The sequence below is a fragment of the Stegostoma tigrinum genome, chromosome 17 (assembly GCF_030684315.1).
Source record: "Stegostoma tigrinum isolate sSteTig4 chromosome 17, sSteTig4.hap1, whole genome shotgun sequence".
NCBI classification, from domain to species: domain Eukaryota; kingdom Metazoa; phylum Chordata; class Chondrichthyes; order Orectolobiformes; family Stegostomatidae; genus Stegostoma; species Stegostoma tigrinum.
This window is the reverse complement of record NC_081370.1, coordinates 59087533-59104479: the sequence shown is the minus strand read 5'-3', so window position 1 is coordinate 59104479 and position 16947 is coordinate 59087533. Positions and strand designations below refer to the sequence as shown.

Sequence of the window (16947 nt, the reverse complement as noted above, 5' to 3'; positions counted from 1 at the left end):
CATGGTGGCAGGAATATTTTGGATCCATGACTCAATGTCTTCTTATACCAGTTTGCTGGTGTTCCCAGCTCCCTTTCCTTTGCTGAAGTGCTGGTAAAATTCAGTCTGTTAACTGACCTGAAGGATTGCCATGAGTTAGGAAGGCAGCTCACCACTACTTTCTCCAGGGCAATTAAGAATGGGCATTAATTACTGGCTTTCACTTGTGATACCCAAATCCCATCTATAAATAGAGGGAAAAACTTACTCACAGCAGCTTTGACTTAGTTTAACTGCTGTTTCCTATTTTGAAATCATAAGTTGACAAGTTTCCAAAATTAAAGCTGAGAAAATATAAAATGCGGCTGTCATTAAACCAATATTTAACAGATTAACAGAAACAAAAAACAGCGGATGCTAGAAATCTGAAACAAACAGAGAGAATTCTGGAGAAGCTCAACAGGTCTGGCAACATCTGGGGAAAGAGACAGAGAGTTAATGTTTTGACTCCAAAATGACTGTTCTTTGCAACTGAAAAGGAAGAGTCATATTGGACGCAAAATGTTAATGCTGTTTCTCTCTCCGCAGAGACTGCCAGACTTGCTGATTTTTCTGCAGCACTTGGTGTATTTATTTAACCAGGTAAATCTCCCTCAGTCCCAAGACATGACCAGGTGGAGAATAGAAGGTTAATGGCTGAGATATTTTTGGATTGTCCTTTGGACGTTTAGTGAAATGGAGAACAGTGTGTCAGTGAAATATTACTTCTAGTACTATTTTTAGAATAAGAAAGCAGACCTTGGTTCCACCATATCCTGACCACTTGTCAATTCTGCTGTGTCCCTCAGGCTTGTCAGAACATAGTTTAGATTCCCTTGTGTTTGAGACACTGATCCCAAAGCCGATGCTGCAACGGTATGTCTCACTGCTGACGGATCACCGCCGGATCATTCTGTCAGGTCCAAGTGGCACTGGGAAAACCTATCTGGCCAATCGGCTTGCTGAGCACATGGTGCTCAGGGAAGGGAGAGAACTGACAGATGGGGTCATTGCTACCTTTAATGTGGACCACAAATCAAGCAAGGTAAGAAATCGCTTGCGGTCTAACATTTAAACAGAATTAAAACTCTATGGAAATAAACGCAGGAAGTAAAAGAGCAGCTCAGCAGGTTTTGCAACATTCATGGAGAGAGAAAAACAGAAGTAACCTTTCCAGCCTGATAATAAAATGTGAGGCTGGATGAACACAGCAGGCCCAGCAGCATCTCAGGAGCACAAAAGCTGACGTTTCGGGCCTAGACCCTTTCCAACCTGATATGACTTCTCCAGACACCATCGTTTCTATCTCTATAATGTACTGACTTTGTGCTGGAGTTGAGATATATAGTTCTTCATACTGGGCACAAAATGTTAGTTCTGTTTCTTCAGCGTTCTCTATCTTTGTTAACTAATCTAACTGATTGGGTTGCTTGATTATTTTCTGATTGGTGTGGAAAATGGACGGGTTCTACAGGAATCGAGTGATCCATCCTGCCAGGCTACTGCTTCATTGGCATGGAGAATTTCTCCAAAGTTCTGACAAAGAGTTATACATTAACGCTGTTTCTCTCTGCACAAATGCTGCCAGACATGCTGAGTTTCTGCTGCACTCCCTGTTTGTATTTTGTCTAAAACATGTATGTTGTTTCATGTAATGACAATGTAATAGATATAGTTGATACGATAGAGTTTACAGCCCAATCAACAAAACAGATCAAGGCTAACGTTTGTGTTCCACTCCAGCCTTCTGCCACCACTTAATTCTGTTCACGTATCTTTCTGCTTCTTTCTCCTTCATTTGCTAATCATGCAAACCTGTAAAGGGATCTGTGTAATTGGCTTCAACTCCTCTCTATGGTAGTGAGCTCCACATTCTAACCTCTATTTGGATACGTGATAATGGGAACTGCAGATGCTAGAGAATCCAAGATAGTAAAATGTGAGGCTGGATGAACACAGCAGGCCCAGCAGCATCTCAGGAGCACAAAAGCTGACGTTTCGGGCCTAGACCCTTCATCAGAGAGGGGGATGGGGTGAGGGTTCTGGAATAAATAGGGAGAGAGGGGGAGGCGGACCGAAGATGGAGAGAAAAGAAGATAGGTGGAGAGGAGTGTATAGGTGGGGAGGTAGAGAGGGGATAGGTCAGTCCAGGGAAGACGGACAGGCCAAGGAGGTGGGATGAGGTTAGTAGGTAGGAAATGGAGGTGCGGCTTGGGGTGGGAGGAAGGGATGGGTGAGAGGAAGAACACGTTAGGGAGGCAGAGACAGGCTGGACTGGTTTTGGGATGCAGTGGGTGGAGGGGAAGAGCTGGGCTGGTTGTGTGGTGCAGTGGGGGGAGGGGACGAACTGGGCTGGTTGTGGGATACACCAGCCCAGCTCTTCCCCTCCACCCACTGCATCCCAAAACCAGTCCAGCCTGTCTCTGCCTCCCTAACCTGTTCTTCCTCTCACCCATCCCTTCCTCCCACCCCAAGCTGCACCTCCATCTCCTACCTACTAACCTCATCCCACCTCCATCTGGATAATTTGGATTGCTTAGTGACTTTAACCCTTCCAAAGTATAAGCATCTTGTCTAAAACTATCTTATCAAACCATTTAATAATTTTACAGAACTTTATCAAGCCACCCTGCAGGCTTTATGCATGCCCAAGAAGAAAACTTCAACTTGCTCAATCCCTCCTGATAGATCTGACTCCCTCAGCTCTCCTATTCCTTCCTTCTCTGTCGGTACACTAATGCCACTATCCTTTTGATAGAATGAGCACCAGGAAGCCATACAGTTCAAAGGCATCCTGTGTATTGGACAGCTTCTCTAGCCCCAAAGGATCATACCGTTTATAAGATCTTATGATTTTCAATCATTCATCAATGTGCTCATCATTAATTGTGGATTTCTTAGTTCACTTTGAAGAAAGTAATACATTTTCCAATTGACATAACTGTTGAAAAGACAAAGAGAATCAAGTTCATTTTTCTGAAGAAGGGTCTCAATCCGAAACATCAGCCTTCCTGTTTCTCTGATGCTGCTTGGCCTGCTGTGTTCATCCAGCTTCACACCGTGTTATCTCAGATTGTCCAGCATCTGCAGTTCCTACAATCTTCGAGAATCAAGTCTGTTCTTGTCTTGCAGTCACCAATGATCAGTCACGCTGTATGAGAATGTTTGAGCTTGCAGATTAACACAAGCCATTCTTGTTTCTCAGGAGCTGCGGCAGTATCTTTCAAACCTTGCAGATCAGTGCAACAGCGAGACCAATGCAGTGGACATGCCAAGTGTGATCATCCTGGACAATTTGCATCATGTTAGCTCCCTGGGAGAGATCTTCAATGGCCTTTTGAACTGCAAGTACCATAAATGGTAATAGTCTTTTGTTTTTAACCTTGGGTCTGAGTAGTTTGAAAATCTTTAGTATGCCCCTGTTTTCTCTTATTGAGCTGCATGCAATGATGCTTGCTGCAGTAAAATATCACTGTGTAGCAGCATTCTAGTACTTTGCTTGCATGTTCATGGCTAGCCACTGAATGTCAGCAACGCATCTCACGTAATACTGATCTTGCTAGCACAGATTTCAGTGCGATGTGTTTCTGTCTCACCACCAAAATGTGCACAAATAAATGCCAGACAGTCATCACCCTCTTGATGAATGGTTTCCTCATGTTCCCTTTAATCTTCCCATCTTAAATCTCATCCCCCTGGCAATTGAACTCTGAAATGCGGGTAAACAGGATTTCATTGCCCACTGTGGTCAAGGCCCTCTTAATTTTATGAAACCGCAGTCCTCAGCCTTCTTTGGTCCAATGGAACAACTGTAACCTATCCAGTCTTACCTCTTAGCTACAAATTTCAAGCCCTGGTAACATTGGTGTTAATCTGTTTGTAATTCCTCTAGAGCAGTTACGTTCTGCCTGTAATGTGGTGACTAGAACTGTTCATGAAACTCCAGCTGTGCCTATATATTATATATTATATCCCCACTTTTGTATTCAATACCCCACTCAATGAAAGAAAGTATCCCATATGCCTTCCTTGCCATCTTCCCTATAGAGCCTGCCACCTCAAGGACCTGTGGATATGCACTGCAAGCTGTCACTTCCTCTGCCCCTCACAATACCCTCCTGTTTATTATGTATTTCTTTGCTTTGTTTGCCCTCATCAAATGCAAAACCGTATCTTGCCTCGCATTGAATCCCATTTGCCACTTTTCTGCCCATTTAACCAAATAACTGATGCCATTCTGCAGTTGACTTCACTGTGAACTGCTCAGTCAATCCTTATCATCTGCAAGTGTCAAATTCATGCCCCTCACTTTTACATCAAAGTCATTAATGTAGCGGATTTAAGAGGCATTTAGACACACACAGAACAGACAGGAAAGAGAGGGATATTGATCATGTGCAGGCAGATGGGATTAGTTTAGAACAGCATCATGGTTGCCAGACATGAAGGGCCTGTTCCTTTATGTCCTGTTTAATGTTCTTTAGTACAAACAGCAAGGGATCCAACACTGAGTTCCACTGGAAAACAATCTTTAGTCACAAAAATGTCCTGTTTAATGTTCTTTAGTACAAACAGCAAGGGATCCAACACTGAGTTCCACTGGAAAACAATCTTTAGTCACAAAAATGTCCATTGATCATTACCCTTTTCTGTCACTGAAGCTCATGTCAACAACATCCATAACACTACCGTTATCAGTCTTCCCTGATACTTCTTCAAAAATAGTAAAATTTCATGAAACATTCTGGAGCTCTTGAACACTTCAGAAGTTGTCATGTAACAACAGAAAGAAATTTAATAGTGCCTTTCAGTGATGTCTTAATGCCTTAAAGTGCTTCACACACAAAAAGTACTTTCTAAGCATAGTCACTGTTGCCCAGAAACACAACAGTAAATCAACATATAAGAAGGAACCCACAAACATTTGGATACCAGAGAAATTAATTGCTTAGTTTTCAGGTAGTGCTGTGGGAAATTTTATGCCCAGCTGAGGGACCTCGTTTGTTTGGAGCTCACTCTTGCCCTGATGGTGAAAGTTTCAGCTGTTTGAAACAGGGCAATGAATTGCTTCTCCATTTCAGGAGACAGCTAAGAGACAACCCCTATTGCTGTGGGATGGGTCGCACTGACAGACCAGTCCTCGTGAGAACAGTAGGTTTCCTTCCCCTGAGAGCATTTAATCAATTGAGTTTTTTTACTGCAAAGTCAAGGTCACTTTAACTGATGCATGTTTTTTGCCTACTCCAGAGTTATCAATTAAATGCAACTAATAATCAACTCAGGCAGTTGACCAGGGCAGATCTTATACAGTAATTGGTGGGGCCCTGGGAGCGTTGTCAAACAAGGAGACCTGGGGGGTCCAGGTTCCATGTTCCTTGAACTTGTTTGGCAAGGAACATGGTTCCTTCCTAGTTTGGCATGCTTGCCTTTATTGGTCAATGCATTGAGTACAGGTATCGAGATGTCATGTTGTGATTGTAAAGGATGTTGGTTAGGCCACTTGTGAAATACTGTACTCAGTTCTAGTCTTCCTACTATAAGAATGATGTAGTTAAACTTGAAAGGGTGCAGAAAAGATTTACAAAATGTTGCCAGAGTTGGAGGGAGTTTGAGCTACAGGGAAGAGGCTGAAAAAAGTTGGGCTATTTTACCAGGAGCATCGGAGGCTGAGACTTGTTTATAAAATCATGAATGGCATGGATAGGGTGAATAGCCAAGGTCTTTTTCCCAGGGTAGTGGGGGCACAGGTTTGAGGTGAGAGGGGAAAGATACAAAAAGAACATTAGGGGCAATTTTTTCACACAGTGGGTGATGCATGGATTGAATAAGCTGACAAAGGAAGTGGTGGAGGCTGGTACGATTACAATATTAAAAAGGCATCTGGATGGGTACAAGAATAGGAAGAGTTTAGAGAGGTATGGGCCAAATGCTGGCAAATGGGACTGGATTTATTTAGCATATGTGATTTGCATGGATGAAGGGCCTGTTTTCATGCTTATATAACTCTATGTCTGTATTTCTCGAGATAATTTCTAATATTTGACAATTTAATTTCCAGCCCTTATATCATTGGCACAATGAACCAGGCTACATCTTCCACTCCTAACCTTCAACTTCATCATAACTTCAGGTACTGTCTGCAGCTGCTGTTTACTGGATTTCGTATCATTTTCGCTAAGGTTCTGAAGTGTTTTCTTCGTTAAGGGTATATCACCAGTACCAGGACACAGTGTTTTTCTATTCGGGCTCCGTTTGATTTTCAAGGCTTACATTTGGTTTCAAGAAGTGCCCTTTTTATTCTGATTAACTCCTTTATTAGTCAATTCAGTCACATAGGCACAGCATCTTCTGCATTTGTGTTGTCACAACTTATTTGGACTTACACAGAAGCAGAGTTTGAAGAATTCATCAATATCCTCGAACAATTGTCTGTAATGTACAAGGAAAGCACGTGCTCTCTCATGTCCACAGAAATAATCTCACACACAAGATTTTCAATGAGATTATTCAAAAGTTGACACTGAGCATCTGCAACTGACATTCTGCACTTTCTGAGGAAGGGCCACTGGACCTGAAACATTAACTCTGATTTCTCTTCTCAGATGCTGCCAGACCTGCTGAGCCTTTCCAGCAACTTCTGTTTTTGTTTGGCACTGGCGCTGCTTTCTCTTCCATATGTGCAAAAAACACGTTTGTTTCCTTCATTGGAAAAGTTAAACTAATTACTTCAAGGATGTGGGAGCACAAAACATATTCCTCTCCACTTCATTGACAAACCAGTTCAGTGTATTAACTGGGCAATTATGTGAGGAAATTAATTATGCTATTGATATAGAGATAGTCTGGCATTTTTCATGGAGAGTCTGTGACTCTTTATGCAGAGTGTCAGGAAACCATGGTGAAGTAGATCCAACAATAGGGCTGATTACGCATGGTCCATGGAAAGAATTACCTTGACATCTCACCTCATGGGTTGTTTCTGATTTTTGAGAGTCAGGGGAGGTTGTCATCAATGAAGTGCTGTTCCAAACCCTCACTAGAATCTGTTTCCAGGCAGAATACTACATGAAACAGATGCTCAGGGACTTGGAATTAACTAGTTAATCCCAACGTCTGCCATTGAAAACCCAGAGAGGTCTGTGAACCTTCTGAAGAAGTTCATCCTTTTCTCTTTTAAATTGCAGGTGGGTTCTGTGTGCGAACCACACTGAACCAGTGAAAGGTTTTCTGGGTCGCTATCTTCGCCGGAGACTGATAGAAACTGAGATCAGCACCAGAACAAGAAACACAGAACTGGTCCGGATCATTGACTGGATTCCCAAGGTCTGGCACCACTTGAACAGATTCCTGGAAGCCCACAGCTCATCTGACGTCACCATTGGTAACTATCAGCATTACAGGAATTAGCAATGCAATAATTTATCAGTAATATGGGGGGGAATCAGCATCGTGTTGCACTGTTGTGCATTTTCCAAAATAATATCAGGTCTTAGGTAAAAGATTTCTAATGATTAAAGTCAAGAAGATATCATTTGCCGTAGCATAATTCCCTCTATCTCAATAATTAGTGGAATCCAGTAGGTGAATTTTGCATGATTGTGATTGAAGGGGCATTGGTCTTTGCATCTGTGTTAAAGAGTAATAATTATGCACCTCATTTGGCCCATTGAGTCAGGGCAGCACAGTGGCTCTGAGGTAGCACTGCAGTCTCACAGCGCCAGGGACCTGGGTTCGATTCCAGCCTTGGGTAACTGTCTGCATGGACTTTGCACATTCTCCCTGTGTCTACGTGGGTTTCGTCCGGGTGCTCTGGTTTCCTCCCACAGTCCAAAGATGTGCAGGCTAGGTGGATCGGCCATGCTAAATTGCCTGTAGTGTTCAGGGGTGTGTGGGTTATAGGGGGGTGGGGTTGGGTCTGGGTGGGATGCTCCAAGGGGCAGTGTGGACTTGGTGGGCTGAAGAGCCTGTTTCCACACTGTAGGGAATCTGATCTAATCTATGCTGATCTATCTACACTCATATCACTTCGCAGGCGTTGAATGTTACGATATTTCCTGTGCTCAACCACATCCATTTTAAGGGCCATGTGGTTTCCTGCCTCAACTACCATTCCAGGTGGTGCATTTCAGATCCCACTACCCTCTGGATAGAAAAGTTTTTCCTCAAATACCCATTAAATCTCCTGCCCTTCTTGTTAAACTCATGACCCCTCATTAGTGACCCTTCAACTAAGGAGAAATGCTGCTTCCTATCCACCCTATCCGCGCCCCTCATTATCTCAGGCACCCTAATCATGTTCCCTTCAGCGCTCCCTCCCCCACTTCAAAGAAAACAACACAAGCCTATTCAGCCTTATTATTGGAATATATACCATTATTTCAATCACCCAACAAAATCATGCCCATTGTATGTACTGCAGAATGACCCACCATTCATTCATGCTTGCTGTTGAAGTCTGTGGCCAACCTCGCTTTGGATATTTTTGATCAAACTGTTCAAATGGGCTATGGCTATCACTGTGAAGCAGGCAGAACTAAAACACAGGCCTCCTGGTCCAGAACTAGGGACACCACCTCTGCATCACAAGGACCCAATGATCCATTCTGTACTGGGTTGAAGGGGCCGATAGTGCTTTCAGATTGGGATGTAACTTAATAAAGTCTCCAACACTGACCCTTTCAAAACTATAGCCTTCAATAACAGTTTCTCCAAGTGCCACATTAATACAAGTCTTGACAGTCATGTTCCGATTCTCACAGTGTCATTTCTGCTCGACTTTGAAACCATTTCAGCATGCTGGAGGAATTAAGTAAAAGATTTCTAATGATTAAAGACAAGAATTGTAATTTTTATTTTGTAATTGTAATTACAAAATTTTGTAAAAATTACAATTTTGTAAATGTATTACAAAATTTGTAACATTTGCCACAGTATAGATCCCTATATCTCAATAACTAATGGAATCCAGTAGCTGAATTTTGCATGATAGTGGTTTGAGGGGCATTGGTCTTTGCATTTGTGTTATAGAGTAATAATTATTATAAGAATGCTGTCAAAGAGTTGTGAGTCTGTGTGGTTCTAGAATATGCCAGATGCTGAAGCATTGAGTATGCTTTAGGAGGGGTTCCACATAGTATTAATTAGAATGTGTTTAAAGGCTTAAAGGGCAATGAGGAGTGCACAGGAAAGTGAAGTTGAGGCCGAGCTGAGATCGTCCCTGACTGTATTAAATGAAGGAGCAGGCTTGAGGGGCTGAATGGCCTTCTGCTGCTAGTTTTCATGTTCCTGAGTCATCAGTACATGTTTTAAACTGATGAGTGGCGATGGGTAATGAAAGACTGCCTTTAAATTAGGGGCCCCAGGAGGTGCAGGAGGTATTTGACTTGCTTTGTTGATGTTTCAGCACAGGACCAACCTTTCAGTCAAATTATCCCAGTGCCCCCCTTTAACCAGCTCGAATTTTAGACAGCATTATATGTGAATGATTGAAGAGTGCCCATTGAGTTATCGTTTGTTCTCAAACAGGAGTTTGCAAAGGAAACAAAGGTGGGCACCACAAAAGTAGAAATTTAAAAAGAGTCTAGGCCCGAAACGTCAGCTTTTGTGCTCCTGAGATGCTGCTGGGCCTGCTGTGTTCATCCAGCCTCACATTTTATTAATTTAAAAAGCTCAGCAGGTCTGGCAGCGTCAGTGGAGAGAAAATGGAATTAATGTCTCAGGTCTTGTCACCCTTCCTCAGAACAGAGGCCGAAACGTCCAGAGGAAGGGTGACTCCACCTGAAACATGAACTCTGATTCCTCTCCACAGATGCTGCCAGACCTACTGAGCTTCTCCAGCAATTTCTATGTTTGTTTCTAATTCATAGCATCTGCACTTCTTCTGTTTTTTAAATATGTGTGAGTTTTTTTTAATCTACCGGTTGGGGTCTTCAGTGCATTGTGGAGGCAGCTTCACTGAGACATTGAAGAGGGTATTGGAGGAATATTTAAATACAAAGTGCAAGTGTATGTGAAAAAGGCAGGACAGCGGCACTAATGCTCAGTTGGAGAGCTGGTGCATACACGATGGGCCAAACGGCCTCCTTTACCTTATTTCCAGCCTCGTTCTAGCTCTGGAATGCAGTGGTAATTTCAGTGGAATAGCAATCCAGAACCCCAGCCATTCCTATGGTAACATGGGTTTGAGTCGACCCGTGGAAATGACCAAATTTCAATTTAATTAGTAAAAAAACCTGGAATGAAAAGCTGGTCTACTGAATATCCTCACTGTCATAGAAAGATATCTGGTTCACTCACTTATTTCAAGGGAGGAAATCTGCCATTGGCTTACATGTGACTCCAGGCCCGAACCATTAATACTCTTTCTACTCACACAGGTGCTGCCAGATCTGCTCAGTTTCTCTGGCAGTTTCTGTTTCAGACTTCCTCAATGTTCCTCTTTTATTTGGCAATGTTACAAGTTGGTTGCATGTTTTCATTGGAGTTTTTGGAGTTCATTAAAGGAAGTCCTATTAAGCCATTGAAATTAATTTCTAATTATTAAGGTCCTCGACTATTCCTGTCCTGTCCAATGGATGTTGATGGTTCAAGAGTATGGTTTACAGACTTGTGGAATTATTCCATCATCCCTTACCTGCTGGAGGCAGTCAGGGAAGGGCTGCAGGTATGTAAAAGCTATCGCTGAATTCTTGTCAATCAAAATCCTCAGTAGAACCTTGCATGAATCACTAAATACATCCCCTGTAAATGAAAAATAGCCTTTCATTAAAAGTATCAGTTAAAAAGCAGGCAACTCACCCAGCAGGTTTTGAAGGGTAGTGGTTGAAAGAAAGGGGAAATCAGAGCAGTACCAGTAAATTGGATTGATTACAGCTCACGGGTAAGATACAGGCATCCAGCACATTTATTAACCATTTCTCCGTTGTAAATCCTTTCAGAAGTTAACTCTTCACAGGCTGGAGGTCAACTGATACCACCCCCTGGAAATCAGATAGTTTCCAGCTGACTTCATCTGTCTGCTAATTTAGCTTCGTAACAGTTTACCATTCAGAGTGAATTAATCTTATTTAAGGAGCCATTTCATTTCTTTTGTTTTAGTTACATTTGTAATTTTGGTGTCGGCAATGTAGAGTCAGTTAAAATGTGTTTAGAAGGATTTTGTTTTTGTCTCTCCCTTCCCCTGATTTCCTTGCACTGTAATCGACCTGCTTTCTCCTGTAGCTGTATGGAAGAAGAGTTCCTTGGGAGGATCCAGCAAAGTGGGTGATGGATACGTATCCATGGGCTGCCACTCCCCAGCACCATGAGTGGCCCCCGCTCCTGCAGCTGAGGCCTGAAGATGTAGGCTTTGATGGATTTATCCTGACACGAGAAGGTGGTTCAAGTAAACAACCTCAACAGAGCGATGCTGAAGGAGACCCCCTTGTGAGTTGGCAAAGCTGTTTAAAATTCATTTTCCCTAACGTCTCACCCTAAGATGCAGGAGCAGAAGTAGAACATTCAGCCCAATGAAATTGATCTGATCATCCTCAACTTTACTTTCCTGTCTTTTTCCTATTCCCATTTTTTTTAACTTCAAAGATCCTAAAGCTGGACTAATTTAAAATCGGGATTTTATGGCAATGAGGTGACTTTGTTTTCTCGCCATTTTGTTGAGATACAAGGCTCAATGTTTCAAGGGGAGGAGAATATTAAGATACATTTGCATTCAGCAATGAATTGCCTTCCCTCTTTGATAAACAATTTTGAAGGAATCTTTGATTCCGTACGGGAATGGTAAAATGCTTGTTTAATCCATCCATAAGCATATTTCTCCTCCGCTGGCTCTGAGATTTTCTCCTTTGATTGATGTCTGTAAGTGGGTCTTCAGAAGGGAGCATTCTATTGTCTGTGGTATTTCTATGATGTTACATAGGAAAAAGAATAAGCCATTCAGTCCCTCAAGCTTGTTCTGCAATTCAGTGAGATCATGGCTGATCTGTGGCCTAATTCCATAAGTCTGCCTTCGGCACAAAATCCCTTAATAGCTTTGTCTCAGATTTAAAATTAACAACTGATTGCACATTCACTGCCCATTTTGGAAGAGAGTTACAAACATCTACCACTCTTTCTGTGTAGAAGTGCTTCCTAACATCTTCCTGAACAGTCTTGCCCTAATTCTCAGACTGTGTCTGCTAGTTCTAGAATCCTCAAACAGTGGAAATACGTAAGTTTTATCTATCCTGTCTTTTCATGTTAATAAATTAAAGACTTCAACTAGATCACCCCTTAACCTTCAAAATTCTTGAGAAAATATGCCTAAATTGTTTTATCTCTTCTCATAATTTAACCCCTGAAGTCTATGTATCATTCTTGTAAACCTATGTGTACTCTCTTCAAAGCCAATATACTCTACCTAAGTTATGGTGCCCGGAACTGCTCACAGTATTCCAAGTGCGATCTAACCAGGGTTTTGTACTATTGCTGCGTAATGTCTGCATCATTGTACTCTAGTCCTCGCACTATAAAGGCCAACATTCTTGTTCAATTCCCCAAGATTTTAGCCTCCCAGTGTTTATCCTCTTGTTTTTCCGTAGATGGCTCAAGCTTATTCTCTTTCATTTAATTTCGCAAGGCTGTCCTTACACTTCAGAATTTGTAGCAACCCCAGGAACTACATCTCACCAGGATTTGTATATTAGGAAATAATGGGTCATGTTCCACGATGTACCAAACAGTGGGAAAGGAGAAAGGATTAGTTGGAGTTCAACAATCTGTACATTCCGAACTCATGCCCCTTGGCTATGGGAGTGAGATGAGGTATTAAGTTTATATATGATCATGTCGGCACTTGCTGGTGTTACTGAGCAAAACTGACTACACCTTCTGGTCTCAACACTTGAGCAATACAGAAATCCGAGCATTCTATCCTCACAGTCTGCTCTTCCAAGAATGTACTGCTACAGTTCCACTTTCAAAACTTGCATTGAAATCACCGATCTGGCATGAACTGACCCGAATTGCGTGTTCTTTTCGCTGTGGAAAATAAAATAGGAAATTTAAGCTTTGTTCAGTCAGGAGTAACAGAGCTTTTAACAGCATTCTAACTAATAATTATTGATGAACAGCCTCTCTTATTTTAAAGGGATAGTAAGAACTGCAGATGCTGGAGTCAGAGATAACACAACGTGGAGCTGGAGGAACACAGCTGACCAGGTAGCACCAGAGGAGCAGGAAAGTTGACAGATTTCTGAAGAAGGGTCCCGACCTTGTGTTATCTCTGATTTTGAAGCTATCTTTAATGAGTGGAATTTCGTTCCTTCAACAAAATAGTTTAAATGTTACATACATTTAAAGACAAAATATTTTTAAAGTTATCTAAGTTTTTCACTTAATTGGAAGTGTTTTATTTTGCTTTCTTTTCTGATTGTTTGAGTATGTTCTTCCTGCCCTATACTTCCTGCTTTGCTGTCCGTGAGAAATCTTCAGTCCAATTGGTTGATCAGTCAGTCTCCCTGCTGCCTGCCTTGTTCATCAGAGCAGACAATTCCATTGTGGAGAGTGCCAAGTTCAAACTGGTCCCAGAAAAGAGGAGATTGGTGCTTGAGCGATCACTCTGTGGTAGTTTTATTTGAAATGAACAGCAGGTGTTGCTGATTGGAGTTCGCTCAATGCAAAATTTAGGCCTCTATCTTGATAATTATATTTCAGCTGACTTTTGTTTTAACCAAAATGTTACACCATCCAACACATGCAGTAGGGAATTCCCACGAAAGCTCGCCTCACTGTGAAATAAAAATAGAACGGGCTGAACAAAGAGTTTTGTAGCTGGGAATAATTTCAAAACTAATAGCTTTATTCCTTTAAAACTGCTTTAGACCTATTACATAAGGACTTCCATATATAGGACTTAAAGAATGAGAAATATCTGTAAATGAAATAGTTTGTAGCCAAATGAATTCCCTGCAGTTTTGACTGTTGCCATTCTAGAAGGGTACCTCTCTTTCTCGTTCATAAGCTGTGAGAACATGCATTCTCAATCTGAACCCAATGTACTGAACCTGTTCAATTTCTCTTTACTTTTCCAGATGAATATGTTAATGAGGCTGCAAGAAGCTGCAAATTGCTCCAGTCCCCATAGTTACGACAGCGATTCCAATAGCAACAGCCATCATGACGATATTCTAGATTCATCTCTTGAATCGACACTTTGATCAATTTGTTCCGCCAAAATAACGCTACCATTTCCATCCACATTCTCCGAATATTGCCATGCAACTTGAGGACTGAAACACTCGATTCAAAAAGACAGAGGGAATGATCAATCAATGACTTTGTTGCTCACTTTGTTGGATAGAAGCCTCAGTTATAACAAGAGAAATGGGTCTTCAAGTACGAGACACTTTAATTCAATGTTAAATATTGAAACCCTGGTGGGTGCAGGTAACCCAAGGGAGACTACATTTTGGGCTTTTTCCCCTCCCTGTTTTGTTTTATAAACATAAACTGCACTATTCCTTCGCTTAACTGCTGGAGGCATCAGTGCTAAGCCAATGAAGAAATGTTGAGCACTGCATACAGAAGTAGTAAAGCCTGATTTTACAAGGTCTGGAACTAATGTCATTGTGCCATGTACTGTCCTGGTAAGATTGTATCTAATGCTGCTCTCAACCAAACAGTCAGCAAACACTGGAAATCTCAATCAACTCCCTTCAATAAAGGAGAGCGAGGAGTAGGGGTGGGTTGGCAGAGAGTGTTGTTGTGGGTGTTCAGTGTTCAGACCCTGTCAACTGCATGTGGTTTTTGGTGCTTTGTGACCACCCCCTTGTTGCTATTTTGCAGTTGGCTGGGTTAAAAGAAAACAAGCTAAGCCCTGTGTGTTTGGTCTCCATTTCATCCACGGTCTCCGCAAAACATTTTCAGGCCTCTTCACCAATAGCTGACTGTTGAAAGGAAGCATGGCTCTTACTAAGGCCGTGACTTTGGAACCCATGGTTGAGCCAGAAATCGATACTGAAGGTCACTGTTTTCTCCTGCTCTCCCTTTCCTTGTTGAAAACACGTGCACAAACATTTTGATTGTTACTAAGGCTTGTCTCCTCACCAGGACTCATAACACCTCCACTGGAATTGCACTTTGTCTTTGCAAAAACACAAAAAGAAAAGCTGGATTGAGCTGTACCTCAGCGAAGAAACGCAAACCTTCAGCCAAATCCAGGAAAGCCTTTTTTTATGTCTGGTGCTGGAAATAAATGATGCCTTACTCTCGTTCTCTCTTGATACTGATTTTCGTGATGCATTTTCTTTTGCCGTTGATTTTGTATTGTTTCTGAAGACAGGGCTGGAATTTCATCTCAAAATATTAAAAGAGCCAAGTTTTTGTTTTTATAGAATCAGTGTTGGTTCAAATGACAAGCAAGTTATTTGTTAGAAGCAAGACAAATAAGGAGGAAAGTCAATGATTTCTTGGTTCATAACCAGTCTGGAACTTTATAGCATTTGTACCGTGACAGTGAATCATCCTACGGTGGAACTCTAACTGCAAATTTGGACTTTGTGTACGAAAGACGATACTATCGCTGCAAAAAATAATTCTTGATGGACATTACAAAGATAATGGTGTATAAATATTGAAATCATCCAGTGACTGAGTAATAGGTTATAATTGGAGTGCTTGTTGTGCTGTGCTGTTGTACCCTGCTTTTTATGTGATGTATTAACACAAAATCTGTTGTTCATACACTTTGGCTGATCAATGTGTTCCCCTATACCTCAATGGGTTTCTTTATGCTGCCATAATCCTATTGTTACGGTACCTTGGTCACAATCTCTCAGTTGTAACGTTGAAACTGTGATAGAAATGGTTCAGCGCAGAGTGGGTTGTTGGAGTGCAAGGCTGCGTTCCACCAAGCTGCTCCTGAACTCACCTATTTTTTTCTTCAAATTTGTACTTTTGTTTTGAAAATGCTTCCAGAAGTCTTTCTTTGCATCCTTTCACATCATGGTGTCCAGTTATTTAATAGGGTTCTCTGAGTTTAAGATGCTATGCAATGTTCATGCTGATTCTTAACGGAAGCCAAAAAAAAGTTCTTTCTTTTTTCAAAACTGCCAACCATTGTACAGGCTGAAGGAGACTTGTATATGGCTTTGGCTTGACTTCGAGGTGGTGTTTACTGTAAATTTTGGGGAATTTTGTTTAATGATGAAATGCTGATCATGGTAATGATTATCGTACCAAACACATGTTTGTTACTTGTGATAACTTTTCACATGGTTGTTCAATAGAAAACTATTTGTAGAATTTAGTGACTTAAGTGGAACAGTTGTTTTAAATGTGTTTAATATGATGTACATTTTTTCATTGTAACATAAATTGTAAATAATTGATTACAGTGATGCATTTTGATGAATTTTCTAGCCATTTTTAAAACACTAGGAAATGAGTATTTTGTGTACTGTATGCTGTGTCATCCCATTTGAATCAAGTCTCGTTGCCCATTGGATTCAATACGGCCTGTGCAAGACTATGCCTCATTTGGGGAACAAATTTAGTATTGTACCAGTCTTAAATTATTCCTGATTCAATAAAATGAATGCTTATTTATTCAACCTCCTGCCACTTTTTATCTTTTTCTGTCAATCTATGTATGAAAATGAGTGAAGGTGGGAGAAAACAGCTGACAAATTCAAGAGCCCCATCCTCTCGCTTGCTTTCCGTCTCTGTTTGTCGTTTGATCTCCACAGAAGGCTCAAACAGTCAGTTACTGTTTGTAAAATTAGGATGTATAAGGCAACAAAAATAGCTGGCTTTATCAAAGAAAGGTGGGCACAAACACGTAGGTCGTGAGTTACAGAAATTGCAAGTGAGCTGACAGACTCTCGACTGCACGGTGGCTCAGTGGTTAGCACTGCTCCCTCACAGTGCTCGTGACCCAAGTTGACTGTCTGTGTC

The 16947-nt window shown here is 41.5% G+C and overlaps 1 protein-coding gene across 4 annotated transcripts in view; it reads left to right on the top strand.

Annotated features, from left to right (window-relative positions):
* The window catches only part of nav2a (neuron navigator 2a), a 566581-nt gene extending 549977 nt beyond the window's left edge, over positions 1–16604 (top strand). For all 4 annotated transcript variants that reach the window (XM_059652190.1, XM_059652189.1, XM_059652188.1 and 1 more), the window contains 7 exons: positions 828–1063; positions 3224–3378; positions 6077–6148; positions 7203–7399; positions 10563–10681; positions 11239–11442; positions 14085–16604. In XM_059652190.1, the coding sequence (XP_059508173.1) occupies positions 828–1063; positions 3224–3378; positions 6077–6148; positions 7203–7399; positions 10563–10681; positions 11239–11442; positions 14085–14210 (1109 nt within the window). In that variant the 3' untranslated portion in view covers positions 14211–16604. The remainder of the gene's footprint in view (positions 1–827; positions 1064–3223; positions 3379–6076; positions 6149–7202; positions 7400–10562; positions 10682–11238; positions 11443–14084) is intronic.
* The last annotated feature ends 343 nt before the right edge of the window (positions 16605–16947 follow it).